This window comes from Rattus rattus, chromosome 2 (assembly GCF_011064425.1).
Source record: "Rattus rattus isolate New Zealand chromosome 2, Rrattus_CSIRO_v1, whole genome shotgun sequence".
Lineage (NCBI taxonomy): Eukaryota > Metazoa > Chordata > Mammalia > Rodentia > Muridae > Rattus > Rattus rattus.
This window is the reverse complement of record NC_046155.1, coordinates 46,928,236-46,954,175: the sequence shown is the minus strand read 5'-3', so window position 1 is coordinate 46,954,175 and position 25,940 is coordinate 46,928,236. Positions and strand designations below refer to the sequence as shown.

Sequence of the window (25,940 nt, the reverse complement as noted above, 5' to 3'; positions counted from 1 at the left end):
ACTTTGGCCAGATAATGTGTGGTCTGCTCTTTGGCTGGAGAAGCAGATGGCAGTGTGAAGGATTCCCTTAGAGAAACAAACACTTTTCATCTCCACAGTTTCATTACCAACCCGCTTCCTCGCAGCCACTGTTAGGAAAACACTGGGTTTGGATTTTTGGTTTGTTTTGTTTTTAAGCAGTTATTGGTCCACAGTTTTTCCTTACCCTTCCTGGTGATAGAACATGGAAGGATTCTCAGGAAGCTCTAGGGGACTCCATTGGACCCTGGTAATTCCCTTCCCGCTGGGAGCTGGCTTCAGCTCCTTTCCTGGGCCTCTGGGGCTCTAAGTGAACTCCCGCCTGTCTCTTTCCACTGGCTGGTCCTGCCTGGGGGAGGGCATTCGTGCCGGGGGGAGGGCATTCGTGCCGGGGAGAGGGTGGGATGGAACAAGAGGCCCCGGGGCAATAGGGTCCAGGAGGTCAGCTCAGGGTGTGGGAGCTGCTAACTTTTCACTTTTGAGTTAGTCCCCCTCACTCCCATCCCAGACACATGAGGCTTGCGGGTTCCTGTGCAGGTTCTGAATCCCGTGCATTTAGGAACGCCCTTCTACATACAGCTGGCGCTTCTCAGATCCAGAGGCGCTCAGGACCCTGACTTAGAACACACAGAAAGGCTGGGGCAGGAGGGGACAGTGTTGGAGCGGGTTCTTACACATCTGTGAGAAAAGGGAAAGGACCCAGGTGTTGGCTGAGGCTTGAGAACGGTGTTCAGAGTCCTGCTCTCAGGACGATGATCTAGCTAGGCTCTTTGGATGCTCTGAAGCAGGCGGAGTTGGGCGGCTGCCCCTACACCTCGAAATCAGTGAGCTCCTCTTTGGGAGCTGTGCACATTGGATCCAGGAACCCACTTCTTGGTGGGTGTCAGGTATCAGGTACAGTAGCATGACCCCTCCAGTGTGCGCTAGGAAATCCAAAGCTATTTCTGCCTTTGCCACAGCCTTGGCTCTTCCCTGGGATCAAGCTGGACTTATTAACCCACACTCAGGAATTTCTTCCTTGTTCAGGAAAATCAGAGCGGAAGTTAATGGTGATTTTTGTCTTCTCCTATCGGCATAGACTGCTCGTTGGGTCTAGGGCATGTTTTGTGAGTGAGGACACAGGGGGAGGGGTGCTACCTGCACCCCAAGTCTTGCAGAGGTGCTGAGAATGTATCTCAGCTGGAGAAGTTATCTGTGTGTGAATATCACACGTGCTTTTCATAAAACTGGCTAATAGTCTCACAATGAAAAAAGAAGAACTCCTGTTCACTGTGAAATGGGTACAGTTGTGTTTTATAGTTAGAGGCCTTTGGAGACAACAAAAGGTGATTAGTATCTGACATTCGAGGTAGCTTTTCCTGACATGCCCACAACAGACAACATTCATTGATCACACATTCTCCCTTACCAAGTCTGTGACAGACATTGTTAATCGATCATGAGTTCATATGCATCTCAGAATCTCTAAAAGAACAAAACCGGGTATCTTCAGGATGTCACTCCCAATCATTTAGCAAGTGACCTTTGAGGTGAAGCTGACTGGCCACCTTCTTTCTAATCTGTCACCATCTCTTAATTGATAAATGAGCAAATTAGACCCCAAGTCTAATTTTGGTGTTGTCCAAAAATCATAGCGACAGGGGCCTGGGGAGGTGGCCCAGTGGTTAAAGAGCTTGCTCTGCAAGCATGAGGGCCCAGTGTTCGATACCTGGATACCCATATAAATGCCAACTAGTGTGGCCGCTCTCCTGTAATTCCAGCTTTGGAAAGCAGAGACGGGATCCCCAGGGCAAGCTGGCTAGCAAGACTAGTATCAGCTAGTCTTGATGGACAGAGCCTGTCTCGTTGAATAAAGTGGAAAAAAGTTATTAGGGATGATTGCCCAAATCAATCTCAGGGGTCCGCATGCACACACATTTGTACTTACACACGTGTATAATATGTATTCACACATGTTAAAAAATGGGACAAAAGAAAACAAAACCTTCCCCAAATCATGGCACCAACAAGACCCTCTGTCCATGCCCTATCCCGCCCTACTCCCTACCCCTGCAGCTTCTAGTTCACTCCAGTTGGGATTTTGGTGAGGAGGGCAGGAACTCTTGATGCCTCATCACGCTGAGAAGGCTGCTAGTGGGGGGTTGGGAGCCCGCTCTCTTGACGGTGCCAGGAGCAGAACTCACTCAGAGGCTTCTAGAAAGGTCTTCTCAAGCAGTCTCTCCTTGGGCTCCGGTGCTGCCTGGCCCTCAGCCCACACCACCTCCCTCTTACTGAACAACAAACCCAAGCTCCACCAGGGACCAAGTCTGTGTGAGTCAGCGCACACTCCTGCGCCTGCTTGGAGCAGCACACCTTGTTTTGCTGGTATAAGGTGTCCCGCTGGGGTGTGCTTGGGTGTTATGTCAGGGAGGCCTTGGAATGCAGTTGCCGCCCCACACACCTCCCTCCTCCTCTGTCTCAGGCTCAAAGGCTTGGCCTAGAAAACTCAGTTTGTCCTCACTGAGCCCCCTGCGCACCCCTCTTTGGAGGGAAGCTGGTGAAGAAGTGCGTAGGAAGTTGGTGCACTACTCTGGGCTGGAGGATGAAGGGGAGGAAACTCTTTGGTGGTCAGGTGAGTGTGTGTGTGTGTGTGTGTGTGTGTGTGTGTGTGTGTGAGAGAGAGAGAGAGAGTTTGAGTGTGTGTGTTAAGAATGTAATGAGTTTGTGTGTGTGTGTGAGAGAGATTGTGTGTGTTAAGAATGTATGTGAGTGTGTATGTGTGTGTGTGTGTGTGTGTGTGTGTGAGAGAGTGTGTGTGTTAAGAATGTATGTGAGTGTGTATGACTGTGTGTGTGAGAGAGAGAGTTTGAGTGTGTGTGTTAAGAATGTAATGAGTTTGTGTGTGTGTGTGAGAGAGTGTGTGTGTTAAGAATGTATGTGAGTGTGTATGTGTGTGTGTGTGTGAGAGAGTGTGTGTGTTAAGAATGTATGTGAGTGTGTATGACTGTGTGTGTGTGAGAGAGAGTTTGAGTGTGTGTGTTAAGAATGTAATGAGTTTGTGTGTGTGTGTGAGAGAGAGTGTTGTGTGTGTTAAGAATGTATGTGAGTGTGTGTGTGTGTGTGTGTGAGAGTGTGTGTGTTAAGAATGTATGTGAGTGTGTATGACTGTGTGTGTGAGAGAGTGTGTTAAGAATGTATGTGAGTGTGTATGAGTGTGTGTGTATGAGAGAGTGTGTGTGTTAAGAATGTATGTGAGTGTGTATGAGTGTGTGTGTGTGTGTGTGTGTGTGTGTGATCAGTAATTTTCCTGCTAGAGGTAATTTCATGTCTGTCCTGGTACCTCCTGAGGGTCTGAGGGAAAGAGGCAGGTTGACATCCCTGGTTTAAGTGGGAGCGTCACCAGTGGAAGATCCAAGTAGGGCAGGATGAGTGTTGCCTTGGTGAGGATGCTGTGCGGTACCCATATGGGCCTGTGTGCTGGAGCAACCCGTCCAAGCAGATGCTCCCTATTGGAGGCCCAGAGGTCACAACACCCTGTTCTTGCAAGCTCCAGTCAGGGCAACAATTAGTTTCGCTTTTGACTCTGATGGAACTCTACATTGGATAAGGGATAACAACCTGCGTTGTGGGCCTCTAGGGGGACAGTTGGTCGGTCCTTTGGGGAGATATGAGCTGCATCATCCCCGTTCCTCAGCAACCAGCCGTCAGGGGCCAAGCCTCAGCTGCTGTGCACGCCTGGGTCTGAGGGATGTGAGACTCGTAGGAGTTGCTGAAGAACTGAGCTGCTTCTCCCACAGCTACAGTCAGGGAAAGGAATTCAGCTCCTCATGGACCTCCTACCGTTAGATGACATCTGCCTCTCAAAGGGCTTGTAGGATTCCTTGGTGCCGAATTCCTCTTGTCCTGAGTGGGGTGACAGAAGCTCAGCCAGTGTTAGGTTTACTTGTGTTTGGGCATTGGCCCCAACCTCTTACTGCTGATCGTTTCTGGGTCGTCACTTAATCTCTAGAACTCTGCACAATCGCGTCTGCATTGGTGGTCTCTGCAGAGCCTGCCTCTGTGGCTGTGAAATATTTGAAGGGACAAAGCACAGGAGACCCTCCTTACTGACCCTGGAGTGTCCAGAGAGCGTTACTGTCACAGGATTGTGGGTGTAGATTCTCTGGAGGAGAACGCAGGAGCTCCAGGTGTCTGCAGACGCCTGCCTAACTGGACTTTGGGAACAGTTTCCTGCTACAGAAGGGTATTGGGCTTCTCAGACTGATGAGCGAGCATTCCTGGGTTGACTAGGGGACAGCTCTCAAGGCAGTCAGGGCCTGGCGCTTTCTGCTAATTAGGGCGCCTTCATCTGTTGCCTGGCAGAAGAGAGTGATCAGTTCAGCCTCCCTGGAATGCTGCAGGACCGGGGAAGTGGCTCTGCACCGAGGTGGGGGAGGGTAGGCTAAATGGATGACATTCAGATTTACAAAATAAAGTTGAAAAAAAAAAAAAAAGAAAACTCAAACAGGAAGCATGCGGCTGGTGTCTGGGCTGGTGTCTGGGCTGGTGGGGAGATGCTTGTAGAGGTGGCTCTGTGGGTGACAAGCTGGCCATTCTTCCCACTGTGTCTCCCAAAGGGCACCTCTGTGAAGGCCAGCCTGTCTCTCTCCCCAGTGAGACAGGCTTCTTTTGTCTTGGGTTTCCCAGTGCCTCACTTCTCGACTTGGAGCCATAGGAGGAGGACTCCCTAGTGGAAGGGTGGAGAGAACCCTTGGGCGTGTGCCCAGTGTGCCTGCTGGCGGCGCCCACGCCTTTCTCCATCAGGGCCCGTTCAACCAAGGCAGAGGGTCTGGGTAGAGGCCACTGATCTAAGGAACCTGTGCAGGAGGACTCAGAGCTCCAGATGCCATCTATGCATCATCGGGTTTTAGTGCATTCTGGGAAAGAACCGATGCCTTTGGAGCGCCCTTCTCTCGCTCCCAGGAGAGGAGAATGGCTGCTCACTGCCCTCTCTGGGCCGTGCTGTCTGGGCTCCTGTGAATGCAGCGGGCTGATAGTGACCTCTCCGACTTCTCCCTTTTGAGCCTAATGGGGTCACCTAGCCGTTCCCCTGACTAACATCTTTCCTCCTCAGTTGCTTCTCTAGTGTCATGCTTGTCCTGTTGTGAATTTAAAGAAAGCCAGGAGTAGGCATTTGCCCAGTAAACAGAGTGCAGGGTCAGGCTGGACCCCGAATTGCCACAACTCACCATCAGCCATCCGAGTCAGGTTTCCAGGGTTTACCTCTGCTGGTGAGTGGAAGCTTTCGCTAGGCCCAGCTGCTGTCATCACCTGGAGGGTGGGGAAGGGTGAGCGCCCCAGGGTATTTGTGGAGGACTAGCTAGGGTCAAATCATGGTGCCTGGATTAGGCCATAGGGGAGACAGCTGGGCTGTAGACTGGCCTGGAGGCGGATGACGTGTCCAAGTGGATGCTCCAGTAGGTAACCCTTGAAGTCACACTTGTGCATCTATGGCCCCATGCTCCTAACCCAGCTGTTGATTAAACCTTTCCCCACATGCTCCCTTCTCCCAGGCCTTCCTCCCCACCCCCTTCCTCCTCCTCTCATCCTCTTCTTCTTCCTCTTCTTCCCCTTCCTCCTCCTCTTTCCCTTCTTCCTCAGAAGAAGAATAGAATACACCAGGCCTCAGTGGTCCTCTTGCCTAGAGCTAACACATGAAACATTTTGTTCTGTTACTGAGAAGTGTCTGTAGATGGAATGTTAGATCGCCTTCCTCCTGCCCTGGGTGGAGAACAGGGCTAGGAGGCTCAGCAAGTGGGACCAGGGGAGGGGCTGAGGACCACAACCCTGAGAAGAGGTGGGGTTCAGAGGCTCGTAGGGAGCAGACGTACAGAAGCAGGCCTGCCCGGTGTGTATTGGGAGGTGTTCAGGGCCCCCGACTGCTGTGGCCACCTTCGTCTGGATCGCAGTCAGCCCTGCTGACAGGTGCCAGAGATCTCACTGGCTCCGTGATCTCCCCCCGTGCTCCCTCTTCCTTCTGCACCTCACTCTTGGTGGATCGAAACTCCTGCCACTGGGTCAACCAGAAGGCAGGGCAGCTACTGGAGGGGTGACCTCTAGCTAACCTGCAGGGTGGGCTGGAAGGCACCCAGATGGTCAGGAACATTTTCCCCTGTGGCGTTTCCTGGTTCCCTGGCAGGAAAGTCTCTGAGCTGGGCCCAGCTGGGAAGGTGGGCAGAGGCACAGCTCACTGCGTGGGCTGCTTCACAAGGCTTCCCCGGGCAACTCCACCCAACTTTTATATCCTCTCCGGGATTTCTCTTTTCCCATCTGAGTTCAATTTTCCCCCTACTCCACCCCCACACTCCCAATGTGGACAGACTGCAAGAAGCCCTTGGCTGAAGGAGATTCCAGAGGGACATGACAGGAGACTCCTGCGGGCCACAAGTCAGCCTTAGTATGCAGAGAAGTCATCAGATGCAGGGTCAACACAGCTTTGAAGCCGTCAGACTACCAGTTCATAGGAGCCCATGGCGTAGGACAAGAGATTCAAGGCCAGTTGGGAACCACTTAGACCCTTGGAAGACACCAGAGGTCCAACACAGAGAAAGGTGGCTCTTCCTCTCAGACCACCTTCAGACAAAGACGTAGCTCTGACTGCTCTGTGCCCACCTAGGCAGCCGGGACACCTCCTTCACCTCCTGGTCTCTTTACATCCGTCAGGCTTTCTGCCAACCACACTGTTCCTTCTCAGAGTGACACAGGCCGTGTTATACCATGGCCCTGCGTATAACCATCCTGAGAGACCTACTGTCTTTTCAGAATAAACTCTAAACTCCTGCCCTGACCCCTAAATGGTCAGTTCATGTGCCCTTTTAACTGACCCTGTTTCCTTTACCGCCCCCAGCTCCTATGTATCACCTGTGCACTTGAACATGTGCAAGCGCACACGCACGCACGCGCACGCGCGCGCACACACACACACACACACACACACACACACACACACACACACACAGCCATGGCCCAGACATGGAGCCCACCACTACCTCAGAGCCTTCACCCCTGGCCTCTCGGTTCTCTTTCCTCCAACCGCCTTCCCCAGACCTTTAACAGATCCCTGAACACACAGGCCTCAGGTCCTACAACTTGTCAGTGAAGCCTCCTTTGACACATCTGCCTACCTTGTCTTCAAATCGCTTGTCTCAGCCTGTGTCATCCTGTCAGTCATTTGTTTACTGACTTTCCCCCACAACATGGGAGCTTCAGGAGAAGAAATAGAAGAAATAGCTCAATAGCTCCCCGCCCCCCATTTGCTAGAACAGTGTCAGCTGGGAAATCCTTGTCAGTGAGTTGTAGAGAGCCCTGCATGGGAGTGGGGGTGGTGCCGAGAGGACCTGCACCCTCTTCCACTTTCAAAGGCAGGTGTGTTAGTTTCTACTCCTCGGGGCAGTTCTTTGTGTACTGAGTCATTTGTTAAAGATCTGATGGAATCTTAGGTGCGTGCGTGCATGTTGTGTTGTGTGCGAAGAACATCACGGCTCCTAAAGTTCTCAGAGCGTGGAACCACTCAGGGCCGTTCTTCAAATATAGGTTTGGGTATAGCCAGTGTGCAGGGCGATGTTGCATTCCACCAGGCTCCTAGCTGATGTCCATACTGCTGCTCTCAGGATCTCACCTTGAACAGCGAACAGGTCCCTGAAAGACCCATCCGAGCCCCCTTTCTCCGTTCTTTTTGTTTGTTTCTTTTTTCTGTTCTAGCGTGATCTTTGGGCAAGCTGATCGCTTGAGCAAGGTGATAAGGAGGGAATTGGATCTGGGGAATTAGGGCTCCGTGAGGGGAACACTATCTGGGCCCCTCGAGAGGCTGCCCAGGGAAGAGGTGGACTGCCTTGGAGAAGTGGGACGCTGGAAATGTGGGTCACACGTCAGGAGTGTTGGTGCCTGGCTGAGGAGGGAGGAGGTAGCCGGCCCCTCCCTCCAGTTCAGCTTTGTGTCTCAGTGCACTTGCGACAGGCTTGTCAGACCAGGCGCTCCAGCTGTGGCAGGGTGGGCAGGGGCTAGGCGAAGGATGGCTCGCCTAGTGCAGAGGGAGGCTCAGGGCAGGCATTGTGCTGCCGGAGTTGTGTGGATTCGGAACATTTCCCGGAAGATTCTCTACATCTTGCAGTCTTCCCGCTTTCAGTTTGGTTTGGGGGACCTTGATTAAAACCCTTCCTTATACTGGGATAATCCAACTGCTGTCTAACTGAGGGTTCCCAGTGGCTTAACATAAGAAAACGTTCATTTTCTGTTCACGCCCCAGACCAAAATAAGTCAGCAGAGGGTTCAGCTACAGGCAGCCATGCAGGAGCTCGGCGTCTGCTGTCTGCTGACCTATCTTCCAGCTGGAAGTTGCTAAGGAGAATGCGGGGGAATCATCCAGGGAGTTCTGCTACTGGTAGCAGAGGGGTGTGGATCCCCTGTTCAAGCCTCATCCATCAGGACTCAGTCACGCGACTGTACTGCCAGCACGGGAGGGTGGGAAGTGTGGGTTAGATGTGCCCAGTCGTGTTTGGCCGCTGTGGTGGACTTTGGGCCTTTCGCTTCTGAGACACAACGGTGTTGACAGGCGGATAAGTGTGTGAAGCGGTCATTGTGACGAGAGTGACCTTCAGGAAGCTTGCACGGCCGCTCTGCAGAAGCCACCTGCAAAGCGGGGAGCTGTAGGACAAGGTGCTGGTGAGGACCCTGAACAGCCCTGCAATGCAGGATGCATGTGAGGGATCAGGGCACACGACAACACAGGCCAGCGGTGCAGAGGCAGCGAACACGCTATGCTGGTACCACGTGGATGACCGGGAGTCATCCAGCATTTACTCGGCACCACGATCACTGGGATATTGGTGATGTTTGTGTGGTTGTGAAATTCGTAGCGGGAGAAAGGGGAGCAATGGGAAGGTGGCCCTCCTCAAGTTACAGTTCAGAGAGTGACCCTGGCCAGAACTCAAATGGCCTGTGTGCCCTTTGCTGGACTCCCCTGAGGAAGGCCTGAACCTTACACTACACCCCCTGTGCTTTGGCTGACTAGAAAGGCCTGGTTGGGTCTAACCCACATTCACAGCTGCTTCCAGCCCCAGACATAGAGAATGGAGCCTCCGGATAGCTCAGGCTCTCGTTTCAAGGGGAGGCTGGTGAGAGCTGGTTTACTCTTGTCCTCTCTTCAGCCTGGTCTTTGTCTTTCGCTTTAAAAACCCGGAAAGACCTCCACCCGTGCCTTTAATCCCAGCATCCAGGGAGGCAGCAGCAGGCAGATCTCTGTGAGTTCAAGGCCAACCTGGTCTACAGAGTGAGTTCTAGGACAGCCAGGACTACCTAGAGGGACTTTATCTCAAAACACACACACACACACACACACACACCACGCACCCCCACAAAAGAAAAAAAAATTGATTGGAGCAAATGGTAGGAGGAAGAAACCACTTGAGTACAGAAAGAAGGAAGTGTAGTGGTCTTGTCATTTTTTTTAAACATGTCCTGCCTGGCCTCTTCCCTCAGGGAGGGCACCAGAGAACAGACTAGAATCTCATTGCCTCCGACAGCAGTTTGGCCCCAGGGATTGGCCTTGGCCTCATCTCTGCTCTATGTCCCAAACTTTGGGCAGAATTTGACCCCATGGTGCCCAGGGCAGTTTGGGAACCGCAGACTTGGCCACATGGAAGGTTAGAATGAGAAGCTAGGGCTGAGGGAAAGGCTCCATGCTGGTCACCTCCCTTCTCCCAACCTCAGAGCCTCGTCCCTCTTTCTCGTTTTTTTTTGTCAGGGGTGGGGGAGGAGTGGGGAACATACTGGAAGGTTCATGCGTGTGTGGGAGAGAGAATTGTTGGCAACTTTGGGGGGAGTTTAGAAATCTCAGGAGGGGTCTCTGGCAAGGTTAAGGGACTTCAGACCCCTGGGAAGAAGCTGGGTGACCATAGCCAGGACCCAGCAGACTTTACCCTTTCTGTGTGTGCTTATATTACCAGCCTTACCCTGACCTGGCACGACATTCCTCTGGCCATCTGCTCCCTTCCCCCAAGATGTCTCTCTCCCCGCTCCCCCCCAGCCCGTGAAGGGGCCAGATGTGTCTTCATCCTCTCTGTCTTCTCTGTCATTCATCCTCCGCTCAGTGTCCTCCAGGGACTCCCTGCTGCCTTGAGCAGGAAGTCCAATTTCCTCCTCTCTGATTCAGCCATGTCCCCATCACCCTGCTGGCCCAGCACACTCCTGCCCTCCTGAGGATCAGGACCCTCTAGCACTGGACATCGAAGGAGGAAGAGCCAGGGAGTGCCAGCACGGGCTCCCTGCAGGCTTGGGAACAGGGAGGGAAGCCATGTCCCACTCGATGCCCATGGCCTGCTCTCTTCTCCCAGAGCCAGGCTAGAAGCCAGCTGAGCCCACACCTCTGCCTACTGACCCCATGGCCACTGGCTTCCCCAGTGGGCTGCTTCCTTACCTTTATGCCTGCTCCTCCCCTCTTGGCCAAGGAGAACGGGAGTTGTGTGAGGATTAACATGCTGGGCTGAAGCTCAGAGCTTTAGGGTTGCTAAGGGCTATCAAGTCATGGAGGATGGACCCAAAAGGCCCTTCAGCCACTGACAGTAAGAGATGGCCGGGTCCAACAGGCTCCCAATTTACTGAATGCTAAAAGGCTGCCTCAGAGATGGGACGGCACCAAGGAGTCAGGAGTCTTAAAACAGCCCAGTAAATCTGCAGTGTCTTACTTAATCCACATATCACCCTGCAGTGCTGTTGTTACTCAAAGATGATATCCTGGCTAGTTTTCCGTCAACTTGACAGAGGCCAGGGTCCTCAGAGAGCACCTCTGTAAGGTCAGGCTGCAGGCGAGCCTGTAGGGCGATTTTTAGATCAGAGATTGAGGGGAGAGGGAGGGCCCAGCCTATTGTGGGTGGTGCCATCCCTGTGGTGGTGGTCCTGGTTCTCTGAGAAAGCAGGCTGAGCAAGCCATGAGGAGCAAGCCCGTAAGTAACATCCCACCACGGCCTCTGCATCAGCTCCTGCCTCCAGGTTCCTGCCCAGTTAATATGGAACTGTGAGTGGAGCCAACCCTTTTCCTCCCCGAGTTGTTTTTGGTCTTGGTGTTTCATCATGGCAGTGGTAACGCTAACTAAGACAGGTGAGGAGACAGGGCACAGGCTATGTGACCTTGCCACGGCCACGCAGGAAAGGAGCAGTCTGGAACTGTGAGTGCAGAGCTCAAGTGTCACGACTGACCAGCAAACCCCTGCAGCTCTAGGGAGAGGGAAGGGGTAGGAGCTGGGTTTAGGCAGCTCTTTCCGGAGCTTTTCTGCTATACTCGTGGATATGAACACGGTAACTAATTCACCGGCGGGGTTACTGATGCCCAGAGAGGGTTTCCCAGGCCAGCAAGTCCTTGACAGACTGGAGTTGAAGCCCTCCTCGCGACTCTTTCTCCTATGTGTGTTCTTCGGAAGGAGCCCATGGGAGTAGACTGGCATAGCCAGCCTGCTTGGGTCCTGTCTTGATTAGGGTCTTATTGCTGTGAATAGACACCATGACCAATGCAAGTCTTATAAAGGACATCATTTAATTGGGGCTGGCTTACAGGTTCAGAGGTTCAGTCCATTATCATCAAGGCGGGAGCATGGCAGCATCCAGGCAGGCATGGCGCAAGAGGAGCTGAGAGTTCTACATCTTCATCCGAAGGAAGCCAGGAACAGACTGAGCTTCCTCAGGCAGCTAGGAGGAGGGTCTGGGACCCGATTTGTCCCAGGTGACCTTGAACTCAGAGATCTCCTTGCCTTAAGCTCCTGGGATTCATAGCCACTTTGCCTCAAGATCTCCATACCAAGATCCAGGTCAGAAACTTGTATTTCCCAGCCTCAAGACAGGGATCAGAGGTGAGCCTTCCAGTTCTGGATTGTAGTTCATTCCAGATTTGGTCAGGTTGACAACCAGGAATAGCCACTACAGATAGCTTCTAGGCCCCAGGGTGAAGGCTCACAGTCTAGAAATACCGGGGATAGTACTGTGAGCCTACCATGATTTCCTTCCTCCCTGTCGCTCCCTCAGCAGGTGGGTGTGTGTGTGGGGGGGGCACTGGCCCAGCCTCCACTACATTAAATGCAACACATGTCCTGGCCAACCCTCCGCGCTGGCTGAACTGCTGGGGTGAGCTGAGGCCTCCACTCTGAGTCTGGCCCACGCACACCAGCTGGGCAGCTCCCTGGGGCCCTGGATACTCACAGCTAAGTAGGGCCTGGCCGAGACAACTCCCACCATCTGCTACCCAGTCTTCCCACTGACTCCCGGACCTGAGTAGAGACTACTGGTCAGACTGCACTGCTGTTCCTGCCTAACCGACACGGAAATTGATCTGCGTTATGTCTGCCTGCCCCGGCGGCCATGTTTACTAATCGCCCTTCCTCACTACTGTGACTCCACCCAGGCTGGTGGGAGGAGGAGGGCAAAAGGTTCCCTTTAGTTGGTATACATTGTCTTAAGGGTGTGTGTGTGTGTGTGTGTGTGTGTGTGTGTGTGTGTGTGTGTGCGCTTGTGGGGGGGGGGGCGGGTGGGGGTGAAGAGCCACGTGCCACCATTCTGTACACTGTCATCTAAACTGCAGGACCTCAGGGTGTGACCATGTCTGGACCTAGAGTCCAAGCAGGTGTGATTCATTAAGAGGAAGTCTGCTCTGGAATAGGCCAGGTTCTGTGCAGCAAGACTGACAGCCTACTAAAGGGACACTGGGTCACAGGCAGGGGCACGTGAAGACGAAGTTCTTCGTCAGCCATGGGGTGTCTTGTGTGGCCTGAGTCACCAGAAACTGGCGAGAGTGGGAAGCAGAGTCTCCCTCGTAGCCCTGACAAGGCCAAGTCATGATGGCAAAATAATAGTCAGAAAACACATGGCCTGGGACTGGGGGGGTGGGGTAACTCAGTTAGTGGAGTGGTTGCTTAGCACGAGCTTTTAATCTCCAGCACAACGTAAACTGTCCGAGGTCGCCCCTGCATGAACTGAGAGAGGTGGAGGCAGAGAGAGCAGAGGGTCATAGCATCCTTGATTATATCACATGTTTTAGACAAAGCCCAGCCTGGGCTATTCGAGACTCTGTCACAACAGAACACCACATTGGGCGGGGGGTGCTATATGTCAAGAAGCAAGGGTGGCCCCTAGAAGCTGACAAGGCATGGGAAAGTTGCTCTCCCGGAGCCTCAGGAGGAGACAGCTCCATTCAGCTCCACCTGACTGGATGGAGAGAGCTGTTCAGTGGGCACTGCTGCTCCAACAGGCTCTGAAGTAATTCTCCTACTGCCCTGCACCCCAACAGTGTGTAGCAATCCCCTGCAGCTGGCTTCTGGCTATGACCTCATCGCATCTCTTCACATTTCTGGGGCCGTGCGTGTCAGCATGCCCACTGTGGAGGTGCACACGGAGATCTAGCTACCCTTACCAAGCACAGGTGCCAATGGTGCGCTCACTCCCGCGTCCCTGGAATAATGACCAAGAGCCCCCACCCTGGATCCCACCACTTTGCCTAACACATGGTGGCATTTTGTGGCATTCATGGACAAGGCTGCTCCATCCACTTTGACTGCTTCCTGCACCAGTGTTGAGCCTCACAGGAGCAAACCTTTCCACTTGTTCCTCCCTGTGCGCTGCTGGCTTTCTGTTTTCCCCAGCTGTGACCGCTCAGGGCCCAGCTCCATGGTCCTTTCTGACAAGTCTGGTTTGCCCACTCAGCGGGTGAGCTTGTCCCTTCCCCAACTCTTACTGTACATAAGCAGTGTGACTCTCCCCTAACACTGCTAGCCCCTGTGTGGGCAGCCTGCCAGTGCAGCGTGTAGATGGCTGTGGTAAAGAGAAGGGATTTGGAGCAGCGGCAGAAGCCCGCTTTCCGGAACACTCAAGGAAGACTTCTTTAACTTGTTGCAAACTTTAGAAGTGAGAATGGGCCCCTCTTGGCTCTGGGGAATGTTCTAGTACCTAGCATTTTGTCTTGAGCATGTTATGGACGTATGACCCAACGACCAAGTCATCCTTGCCAGGGAGGAAGGATCCCCTCTGCTTCCTTCCTCTTTCCCTGGCTTCCTTAATGTTTGTGTGCTAGGCCAGCGACATGAAGTGCTGTGGTAATGTTGACAGGAGAGCTTAGGTCCACCCCACCCACCTTACCATCCTTAACCTTACCATTGGGAACTCTGAGTAACAACCTCACTTGAGGCTGCCCCTTCCTGCCCTACAACACCACCCTCTTCTTCTCCAGTCCTTTGTGAGTAGCAGCGCCTCGCCCATTGCTTGAACTGTAGAGGGTCGGTCACTTGGTTAGCCATTGTGTATTTGGGGCCCAGGTTACCCTTGTCTGCTCTCCTTTGTGTATATCTCACAAAGAAGCGGGTGTGGGGGTGTTTGTGAATACACCTCAGGGAGAGGCAGTGTTAGCAGAAGTCCCCTCCACTCCGCTCTGCTTGGTTCTTCTGTCCTATGTCCTTACCCTGCCTGGCTCTCATTCTAGTCAGTGTTGAGGTCTTACCTCCTCCTCCTTCCCCATCCTTCCCTCCCCCTCCTTCCTCCTCATCCTCCTCTCCACCCTTCTTCCCCATCCTTCCCTACCCCTTTCTCCCCTATCCTCCGCTGACTCCCTCTTCCTCTCCTCATTTTTACCGTATTGTGGTACAATACACTAAGCGCAAGACTTACCCTTGAACCTCTGAGAACTGCATAGTTCAGGGATGTTAAGTGTGTCCCCTTGTTGGTCATCCATCGTATTGATTGCCTTCTGTTGCGGTAAATATATTAAAAAATGAATCTATACCATCCCGCGCTAGACCTGCCATGGGGGGCGGAGGGGCATGGCATCTGCAGGGTATTTTCATCTCAACCAACAAACCGTCGCACCCGCTAAGCGCCCAGTCTCCATCCCACGGTACGCCCGCCTTCTACTATCTGAGCCTGGCAGCAGCCGCCCTCTTATAACTCATCCTGTACGAAAGGCCGGTGGCCACCATGCCAGTTCCATACAGAGTTCGTCTATCTTGCAGCTCTCTTACTGTGGGCTCTGCTCACGTTCCCAGCATGCGCCCCCCATGATTATAGTCACAGCTCTCAGTAACCTGTTAAAATCAAAACTCATAACCTTGTAATCCAGCAATCAGATTTATATCAGTAAACTCAAACTCCACAAAATGTCCACACAATGAACTCACAACCAATCGATAATGATATAAACTGCCCACCTAGATAAGACAAATTGTCCTATAGAAATCCATCCCTCATGAAATATTCATAACTGCCTGTGGCCATTGAAGGCCACACGGATCTGGGTCGTCCTTCTCTGCCTCCATCTTGGTTCCTCTCTTCTTCCTCCTCTCTCCCGCCTTACCAAAACTCCGTTCCCGCCTTACTTTCTCACTGCCCAATCACAGGCCTTGCCTTACCTTGTGCCCGTCTTCACCTGCATACAGACCACAGTCTGCAGTCTTGTTTTCTCCTCAAAGGTTTCATGACTTATCCCATCCAGGGGTTAAGTTGCTTTTCAGTGAGAACCCAGAAAAAGGCCCAAAGGTGTGCGTCTCCTGAGACACTGGTCGTGAAGGTCAGCAGTTTCATTTCTTCTTTCCCAGACTTTAGAGAAGCCCGTACTGGAGACTGAACCCAGGGCCTCGCACGCGATAGGCATGTTCTTCCTTTCTACACTTTGTTTTTAAGACTGGAGCTCACTAAGTTGCCCAGCCTGGCCTTGAACCCCTGCAGTAGAGTTTAATGCCTCTCACAACAAAATCAATCTCTCTCTCTCTCTCTCTCTCTGTACAAATAACAAGTATAAATGAGAACTAAAATCATCATTGACAAGACATGCTGCCTAATTAAAGAATGACGTCTCAATTGTTAAGATAACCGCCATGAGGGATGTGGTGGCACATCTTTAGTCCCAGCACTTGGAGGGAAGAGGCAAGTGGATCTCTTGAGTTCCAGGCTAGCCTGGTCTACAGAGTGAGTCCAAAGCTAGCTTGGGCCCCAAATAGTAATACCCTGTCTTACGCCCGCCCCCAAAAGTTATTTCCAGGAGATTGGTGTGCGACTTCTATGCATTCCTCCTTCCCCACCTTAGGAGCTTTTATTTATGACAGTGGTTCTCAACCTGTGAGGCTTGACCCCTCAGGTCACAGGGGTGACCCCAAGACCTATCAGAAAACACATTTACATTACGATCCATAACAGTAGCAAAAATTACAGTTATGAAGTAGCAATGAGAATATTTTTATAGTTTGGGGTCAGCACATGAGGAACTGTGTTAAAGGGGCGTAGCATTAGGAAGGCTGAGAACCACTGTTTTATAGAGATTAATCAACCACAATTTCTTTTAATTGCAAAGAATCTAAAATGACTAATTTTGAGGAAGAGAGACTTATTTTAAGCCTTATCAAAATTCTGTAGAAATCAAGAGAGGATATCAGGTCACGGAAAAGCACGAAGTCCTGAAATAGACTTGAGTTAATTGATTTTTGACAAGGACTTGGGGCTAATTTAGAAGGCAAAAGAGCCTTCTCAGCAAGCTGCTCTGAGGTAATGGGATAACGAACCCTGAAGTGTACGTCTGATGTCAGATCTAATTGGAGCAGAGAGCTCTGCTGGACTCCCTTGTCTCCCCAGTAAGAGGATTTTGCATAATTACCTTAGAGGCACCCAGTCCCCCGCCCTCTACTGTTTATGTCGCATCATTGGGTCAACAAGGATGCCTCACTGTTCAGGGGCAAAGAGCATTCCTCTTCAGGACTTAAATAGACAAGAGCTAAGCACGGGGCTGAGGCCGTAGCTCAGCTAGTTGTTAGAGAATCCCTGAGTTTGATCCCAGTCCAGGAGTGGTTGTGCTTGCTTGCAATCCCAGCAGGGGGAGACCCGGGTGGTGGGAAGTTCAAGGTGAGCCTCAAGTATGTAGTGGGTTCCAGGTCCGATTGACCTCCTTGAACCCTGTCGGTCTCCAAGAGGGGTGGGGTGGGCAGATATAAATCACAAAAGGCAGTGTCATTAGTCAGCCAGGATAAACAAATAGGAAGTACTGTGGGGATTCAAAGAAAGGAGGTGGTGACCTTTGCCAGGGCTGTCCTAGAGGCTCTTAGGGCAGGTCTGTCTAGAAGCCCAGCAGAGACTGGGGTAAGTACACTGTAAGGAAATGCAAGCTGCACTTACCATTGTCTAATTTAATTTGGTTTGGTTTTTTTTTTTTTTTTTTTTTTTTTTTGAGATAGTGCCTTGGTATATGGCTGAGGCTGGCCTTGAGGTTTACTGCTTCGGGCTTCTAAAGTGCTGGGAGCCTCTAGCTTGTGCCTCCTGTGATGCCCACAGAGACCCCAGCATCTAACACTGGAGCTGCCAAGTCCACAGTGTGCTACACAGACAGACAGATGGACCCTTGAGGCTTCATTGCTCTTCTTTGTAATGGAATCTGAGGATCCCGGAGCTCAGTAAGCTTCCCACGCTTTTTGTTCCCTAGGTAGAAAAGGGTCCAATGCTAAAGGATTAAGGTTGAAACCCTGGAGTTAAACGGTAAAGTCACTGGGAACCCCTCCCTCCCAGCAGGCAAGCAGTTGGACCTCTTAGGTTACTAATATGCCCCAGTTGGGTGGGACCCACCTCCTTTCTTCCCAGTGTTTATTGCTGCAGAGCCCTGCCCAAGGGGAGCTGTCCAATCAGCTTTCTGGCTGAGCCTGCTCCTGGAACCAAGCTGTCCTATATCTCTCCCACGACCCACCCCTTAGATAAACTGCAGTGGCTGAAGAGGTTGTGGTGTGGTTGCAAAGGCCGCGTTAGCCTGGAGCCTCTCTCTCCAAGAACAACCCTGGCAGTGAGATGTGCTTTTCTTCCGGCCTGACTCAGGGCCTTTTGGGAGATGGAGAATCTACTTGCCTGAAAAGGTGGTCACAGCAGAACTCCATGCTCCCCGGCCGTGCACCCAGGCTTCCTCCTCATGAAAGCCTGGCCAGGTCTGTCAGGGAGATAGCCTCTCAAAAGGCTCTTCTCCGTGGAATCCAGCCTCACACATCAGACACTGCAGCTTGGCTATCCAGTGCAGATGGACCCACTACCCACCACCAGGCCAGCTTAGGCCTAGACCTTTAACTGTGCTGCCCTGCGAGACCACACACTGTGGGCGTCGCATGCTGCTGGCTTAGCTCCATTGGGCTGCCTTTATTTGGTTTGCCCTGGACTTAGGGCCAGGGCTTTTGACTTCTTTGAAAGACGGGGCAGAGAAAACACCCCTGGCTGGTTATCTGGGCTTTGTGTTCATGGCACACGGGCTGTGTGCCTCAGTGACTGGGAGGGCCCACTCCAAGGCTCTGATAATTTAACTGAGGTGGATTAGGTGACAGGTGCCTGGGCTGTATGCCTGAGGGCGCCTACCAGTGTGGAGCCAGCCCGCTGGAGGCTCACAGCTTTGGGGAAGGCTTGTGGTGCAGAGCTCAGCAGACGGTCTCATCTTGGAGTGGTGCTGGAATAAGCTGGAGGTATACCAAAAGGAAGAACGCTTCCTGTACAGGAATAGAGAGCCAGTGGGTCCCTGCAGGAGACCCTCACCCCACCCCGCCCCAGAATCCATCTGGAGGAAAACTCAAGTCTGCCCCGACACTCGCCCTGCAATCAGATGATCCCATACCCCCAGGAGGCACATACACCCACTATGGAAATTTAGAGTGCGCTTCAGCAACAGGGATGCGACTCTCATTGTCAAGTCTGCGTCCTCTCCAGTCAGAAGCCTTCTCAGCAGCCATGGAGTTCTTTACCTGAAGCCTCCTTCCCAGCTCCAGTTTATACTTTTGAGAATCCCGTGCCCTGGACCAGTGCCATTCAACGGAAGTACAGTGTGAGACACATATCGGATTAAAAACAGCAGTTTCTAGTAGCCAGTGAAGTTAATTATTAAACTAGTTTTATTTGGGGACTGGAAAGGTGGCTCAGTGGTTAGGAGTTCTCGCTGTTCTTGCAGAGGGCCTGAGCTTGTGATATAGTCCTGCAAGCATCTGCAACTCTAGGTCCAGGAGCTCGAAGGCCTCGACCTCCGCTCACACTTACATTCATGTACACACACACACCCCACACACACACCACACACACACCCCACACACCACACATACACCACACACACACACACCACACACCACACACACACCATACACACACCATACACACACCACACACACACTCACACAAACACAACACACATATACACACACACCACACACACACCACACACACCACACACACCACACACACACACACACCACACACAACACACACCATACACACACACACACACACACACACACCACACACACACACACACACCACACACAACATGCACACACACCACACACACACACACACACATACACACACACACACACACAACACACACAACACACAACACACACACACACACCACACACACCACACACACACACACCCCCCCACACACACACACACCCCACACACACACACACACACACCCCCCCCACACACACCCCACACACACACCACACACACACACCCCACACACACACACACCCACACACACACACCCACCCACCACACACACCACACACACACACACACACCACACACACTTAAAGAAATAAAATAAAATACAGCACAAGTGAATATTTTATTTATAAATTATTCCCGACATACAATCAATACCGATTTAAAAAAAAGTTCTATGTATTTGCTTGTTTCACCTCAGTGTGTGTCTGTATAGCACATGCGTGCATGCCTGAGGCGGCCACAAGAAGGTGTTGGATCTCCTGGAACTAGAGTTACACATGGCTGTGAGCTGTATGGAGAATCAAACCCAGGGCCTCTGGGAGAGCATCCAGGGCTTTTAACTGCAGAGCCATCTCTCCAGCTCCAGTATAAAATTCTTAATTTTATAAACTTCTCTTCCCTCCTCCCTTCCCCTCCTCTTCTCCGTCCTCCCATTCCTCCCTCTCTTCTATACCTTTGTCCACATATGTTTTGCACGTGTCTTACACGTACAGCCCATCTCCACCTGTGCTGGCTGCATTGCGAGTGAGCAGTGTCATGCGTGGGCAGAGCTCCCTGTGGTAATGCAGCCACACAGCTTTGTGACAGACAGACAGCTTTGTGACAGACAGTCTGCACATTGGCGGCTTCCACAGCACAGAGAAGGGGCTCCCCAGGTGCTCTGAACCAGAACTGCGCTCTCCTCACTCACGGTTGCCTCATCGGCACGGTGAAGGCTGTGAAACCCCAGCGTGAGAGCGCCTTGTGGACATCTGACTTCAGCCTAGCGTGTAGAGGGCCTGTCGGCCAGAAGGCACTGTGTTTTAGGGGGAAAGGAATGAAGGCATGAGTATCCTGCATCCCTCCCTGCCCACTCGTCCTAGCACCACGTTCCCTGTGCACAGTTAGTGTGAGTCGGAATCTGAGGTCCAAAAGAAAAGGTTGGAGTCAGAGACTCTGTGAGTGGTAGAGCGGGAGGGTACTTTAAGGTTGCTCCATGAAGAGAAACTAGAACTTAACAAAAAACAGGACACAGACGAGAAAGGCAGTCAGAAGGAAAAGAAAGCCAGGCATGGCGGTGCACACTTGTAATCCCAGCACATGGGGGGCCGAGACAGGAGCCCCAAGAATCTCAGACCAGTCTTGCTGTATGATAAGACTTCCTCAAGTTCCTCAGTGGCACAGACAGTTAGATGAGATCCCACAACGTGTTGTGGCCCAGGCACACCCTGGTTCCAGAGAGCATCAATTCAGAGGAGCATGTCACGTATACCCGGGTGTCTGGTGGGGCCTTCCTTTGTCCTCAGATATCTCAATGCTGCCCACCTCTGACACCTTATGGAGCTATTACCTGGAGGCCCAGACCCGGTCTATGTATGGTATTATCTATACTCAATATTTTGAGGAAAAAAATCACTTATAGATATGCAGAGGGTAAGGTTGAAAAGAATATGTTGTTATCAAGGAAGCGCTGTGAGACACGTGGTACAAAGATGTTTGTTGCAATGCAGTGAGAGGTGAGAGCCTACAGCAACAGGGTGATGGGTGAAGGAGCTGTAGGCCAGTCTCTGTCATAATTTTAAAAGGCAGGATGGTCAGGCATGGTGCCACATACTATATACAGGAAATTGTAGCACTTGGCTATGTGGATAGCCTGAGCTACATAGTGAGACCATGTCTTTAAAAAAAAAAAAACCAGGATGTTGGAGGCTGGAGAGATGGCTCAGTGGTTAACAGCACTGACTGCTCTTCCAGAGGACCTGAGTTCAATCCCCAGCAACCGCATGGTGGCTCACAGCCATCTGTAATGGGATCCAATGCTCTCTTCTGGTGCGTCTGAAGACAGCTACAGCATACTTATATACACAAATAAATCTTTTTTAAAAAGCAAAACAAAACCGGAGTGTTGATATTGACCTAAGAACTGGGCATGTGGCCCAATGGTAAAGCACTTGCTTAGCGTGGACAAAAATGCTTATATGGAAGTATTTATCTGTACGAAAAAAAATGTTCAACATGTGGCATAAGAGAATCGATGAAGTCATCTTACTTACACACACAGAAGAGTACTTAGAGCAGATACGCGCTGTCCCCAACATTAGTGTTGCGTTTTGGGGGAACTAAATTAAGTAACTCTTTCTCCTTTAAATTTTTTTAAAAATATTTTTGGCTTCTTCATTTGTGTTGGCCTTGAACTCTCGACCCTCGTGTCTCGGCCTCCTCAGTGCTGAGATTGCAAGCGTGCCCCGCCGAGTCTAGCTCCCTTCACCACAGACCCCACACACGGCTACTTTTGTAATTTCTGGTTTCTCCGCACTAGGCAAGAATGATCCCGGTAGTACAGAATTGAAATGTCCAAAAATAAAAACCGGGTAAAGAAATCAAGGGTTCTAGCCTGCGGTATCCATTTCTAAATGTATCCCAGAACTCCCCAAGTACAGGTTTATAATGCTGTACCCCGACAGTTGTAGTTAAAGGTAACAAGAAGGAATTATTAAATGTTCCAGAGTTGAAGTTAGAACGTTAAAACTCCTGAGTCAGCTTTGGCTAAATACCTATTTAGGGAAGTGAAAGTTGACTATGGTGCAATTTTGTTTGGAATGGAATCCACCTAAACTCTTCCTATGTGGGTTCTAAATGCTCCATGGAGATTAAGTCATGATTATGAGAGGCAGTCTTAGAGCCATGTATTGAAAGTGGATAGAGGAATGGACACTCACACATGCAAGCATGCTCGTGCACCTGCATACACGCACGCACGCGTGCACACTCACACGCGTGCACACTCACACACGTGCACACACGCATGTACACACACACGCACACACAGTCCGGCACAGGACCTTTTCTACACCTTGGCCTCAGCCATTTCTACCCTGTCTCTCATTTATTACACTCTAGCTGAGCCCTCTTCCCAAGGACGAGCAGCCAGTTCCTCCTCTCTATAAACCTTTCAGTGTTCGGGATGCACCTGAGTCGTCACAGCCTCCAATCTCCGCGGTGCAGACCATCCTGCCTGTCACATCTTATTGCCCTGTCTCACTCCATGCCAGCCACACTGGCCTTTACCTTGCACTCTGGTTCCCTGTCTGGAACATGTCTTACCCATAGTGCTCTGCTTCCTCACCTCCTGGTTGTTTTTTTTTTTGTTGTTGTTGTTGTTTTGTTTTGTTTTGTTATTTATTTTTTTTGCCTTTAAATTGGTAACATCATCCTTAGCATCCCAAACAAAAGATCCGCATCTTACTTAAATATTGCAACTGTGTTCCTTCTTTATAACTTACCTTCCCTGACAAACGACCGATGTGTTTATTGTTTGTCTTCCTGCACCAGAATGTACACACCCCGAGGGCAAAGTCTGCTTTCTCTAACGTCCAGTGCCCTTAGTCCAGGATGAGTATCTGCAGCCTTGGGAGGAATGAGTGGATGTTGGGAACCTGTGACAGATCCTCATCCTGCCGACGAGGAGCCTGAGGAAGGCTCCTTGCCTTGCTCCAGGCCACAGCCGGGATACCCAGCTGAATCCTGGCTGCAGCCCCTTAGCATCAACCGCACACAGGGGAGGGACCCCGCCCGGCCTTGTCTGTCCTTCTTCCCCATGTTCTTCCAGTTCACACAGAACTTCAGCCCAGAATAGCAAAGGAAGAAACAGCTGTTCCCGCAGGGTCCTGGAAACCATTCCAGAGGCTTGCCCCCGGAAAAACAGTAGTGAGCTCAGGGTGGGAAGAAAGAAGCAGAGAAAAGGGGGTCGAAAGCCATGAGGGCCGTGCAGTAGATTAGGTTCTGTGCTTAAAATAACATCTGCTCCTGGGTTTTCAGAGCAGTTCTGGAAGGTGGGTGGTCTGCCTGAAGTATCAGGTGGGCTTTCTCCGTTCCTGGCACGGGGAGGTTTAGGACATGCAGGTGGCTGAAGTATTCATCCAACAGACAGATGAAGCAGGAAGGATCTGGGCCCAAAGGAGCATCTGGAAACCCCAGTCTGGCCTACAGGCTTGTTGGTCCCCGGCCCAGCCTCAATCCTGTGTCTCCAGGCTCCTCCCCCTTGCTGAAATGGTTCAGACATCCCCTTTGATGCGTGGAGAGCTCTGGCCTTCTCCCTCTCAAGCTCCATGTGGTTTGTTAATGGGCTGTGAAATGAGGGATTTTATCATCCTTGTGAGCACACTGGTGGGATGCTGACGCTGGTCCGTGTTCTCAAGTCTGTCTGTCTGTCTGTCTGTCTGTCTCCCCAGATGCAGCTTCTGGATAAGTTCCCTATCGAAGGTGGCCAGAAGGATCCCAAGCAGAGGATTATCCCCTTCCTTCCGGGTAAGCTCCACCCCGGGGCCCTGTGGAGGGATGGGGGTGACGGGGAGAAGCCTCCCCCACCAAGCCCAGAGGAGGCTGCCTTTGGCTTGTGTTAACTGTTCCCACAAAGGATTTGCAAGCCTCAGTTTCGAAGGCCACTGCCCTCCATCTGGCTTCCCTGGCCACTATGCAATCATCTTTGTCAGCCCTTGGTTTATAGTTTCTGAGGCTCTTGGACTTGTTATCCTCACAAAAGACGCTGTCTGAGAGCATAGGATGTGTGTGTCATCCCAGTACTCAGAAGGCAGGCAGAGGCAGGAGGATGAAGAGTTGGCAGCCACCCTGAGCCACATAGCCATTCCCCAGCAAAACAAAACACATCTCCAAAGCTGAGCTTGGGTCAGTGAGAAGACGTTGGTGAGGATACTTCACACCGAGCCTAATGCCCTGAACTTGATTCCCAGGGTTTGCACGGTAGGAGAGGGCCAGCATCTCCAGGACCCACGCACATACAGTGAAATAGCAGTTTAAGGTCTTCCTCAGGAACGTAGTGAGTTCCAGACCGGGCTACAGGAGACTCCTTCTCCAGTGGTTAACAGCACTGGATGCTCTACGAGAGAGCTGACGCTCAATTCTCAGCACCCACAGGGCAGCTCACAATCATCTGTTTTAGATGCCCACTCCCCCCCCTCCCTCAGGGCATCCAAACCCTCTTCCAGCATCCTTGGGCTTGAAACAGGCATGCGGTACCAGATGTCCATGTAAACAGTCCACTCACGCACCTAAAAAGTTATTTCTCAGACAGGGTTTCTCTGTGGAGCCCTGGCTGTTCCTGGAACTTGCTCTGTAGACCATGCTGGCCTCAAACTCAGAGATCCACCTGCCTCTGCCTCCCAATGATGGGATTGAAGGTGTGCATCACTACTGTGTGTGTGTAATTTTAAGTATAGTTATATTAAATACTATATATATATGTATAATGTATATATAATTTTTTAAGTTAAAAAGTATCATAAACTAACCAACCAACCCAGAATCAGGGAGAGACTTAAGTTCACGTAGGAAAGGATTGCTACCCTCCTTAAATTGACTACACTCCCTGATTCTTGATCTCCCATAGGCCTTGTGCATACAGTGGTCTTCCTACTAGGTTAATGCTGGCCCTGGACCCTCATAGGCCGGCCTCCTGGATTAGTTGCCAGTTAGACATTAGTGGCCTGTGCTCAGTACCTACTGTTAACTGAAAACAGGTACATCATGTGGAGAGCGGCTCCCCTCTAAAGGGTGTTCTTACCCAACCCTTACCGTCAGAAAAGGCTACATATCCTCAGCACCTCGAGCTAGACTCGTAGAGAGGGAAATGGCTCCCAGGATGAGTACTTAGAGCCTACAGTTTGGGCAAGACAAGAACTAGCCATCGAGATCAGGTGTCTCCCTCCTGCTTCCTCCTGTTGGACTCTGAGTTACAAGACTAGACAGCGACTTTGCACTGAATCCAGGGCATTTGGGGTGCCCAGCATCTGGGTCTGCAACCACCTTAGATTCTTCCAACAGTCTGGATGCTGTAGCCACCTAGGGCATGGCTGTCCAGTGGAGATGTTATAAGAGAACATGAGCTCATCAGTATCACATGGGTACTGGACCTGACCTTGAGACCCGGAATTGCCTGTTTGCTCAAGAAGAATGGGGGTCAGGGGGCTTCTTCTACTCTGTCTCTGGAAATGCTACAAGTTTGTTAACCCATCAGCCATGTTTAGAGGAGAGCTGTCTAGGTCTGGCTGAAGAGCTCAGGTAAGGGTATCCCAGCTACTTGAAAGATTTTTTTTTCACCCAAGGAACCCTTGAAATAGTGAGAGACAGGAGCATTTCTACCATCAGAATGACTTAGAGCTGGGCGTGCTAGTGCACACCTTTGATCCCAGCGCTTTGGAGGCAGATGAAGATGAATTTCCGTGAGTTCAAAGCCAGCCTGGTCTACAGAGTGAGTTCCAGGACAGCCAGGGCTACACAGAGAAACCCTGTCTCAAGAAAACAAAACAAAACAAAACAAAAAGGACTTAAATTAGGATGTGACCCTCTCTGTTGTGTCTCTGTGTGATACCAAGTGTAACCCCACGGGAAGCACAGAGAGCAAGAACTTGTGAGCTACAGAAGTTAGC

The 25,940-nt window shown here is 51.4% G+C and overlaps 1 protein-coding gene across 3 annotated transcripts in view; it reads left to right on the top strand.

Moving 5' to 3' along the window:
• The window catches only part of Sh3pxd2a (SH3 and PX domains 2A), a 198,869-nt gene that overhangs the window by 44,556 nt on the left and 128,373 nt on the right, over nt 1–25,940 (top strand). For all 3 annotated transcript variants that reach the window (XM_032892159.1, XM_032892160.1, XM_032892158.1), the window contains exon 3: nt 23,727–23,802. In XM_032892159.1, the coding sequence (XP_032748050.1) occupies nt 23,727–23,802 (76 nt within the window). The remainder of the gene's footprint in view (nt 1–23,726; nt 23,803–25,940) is intronic.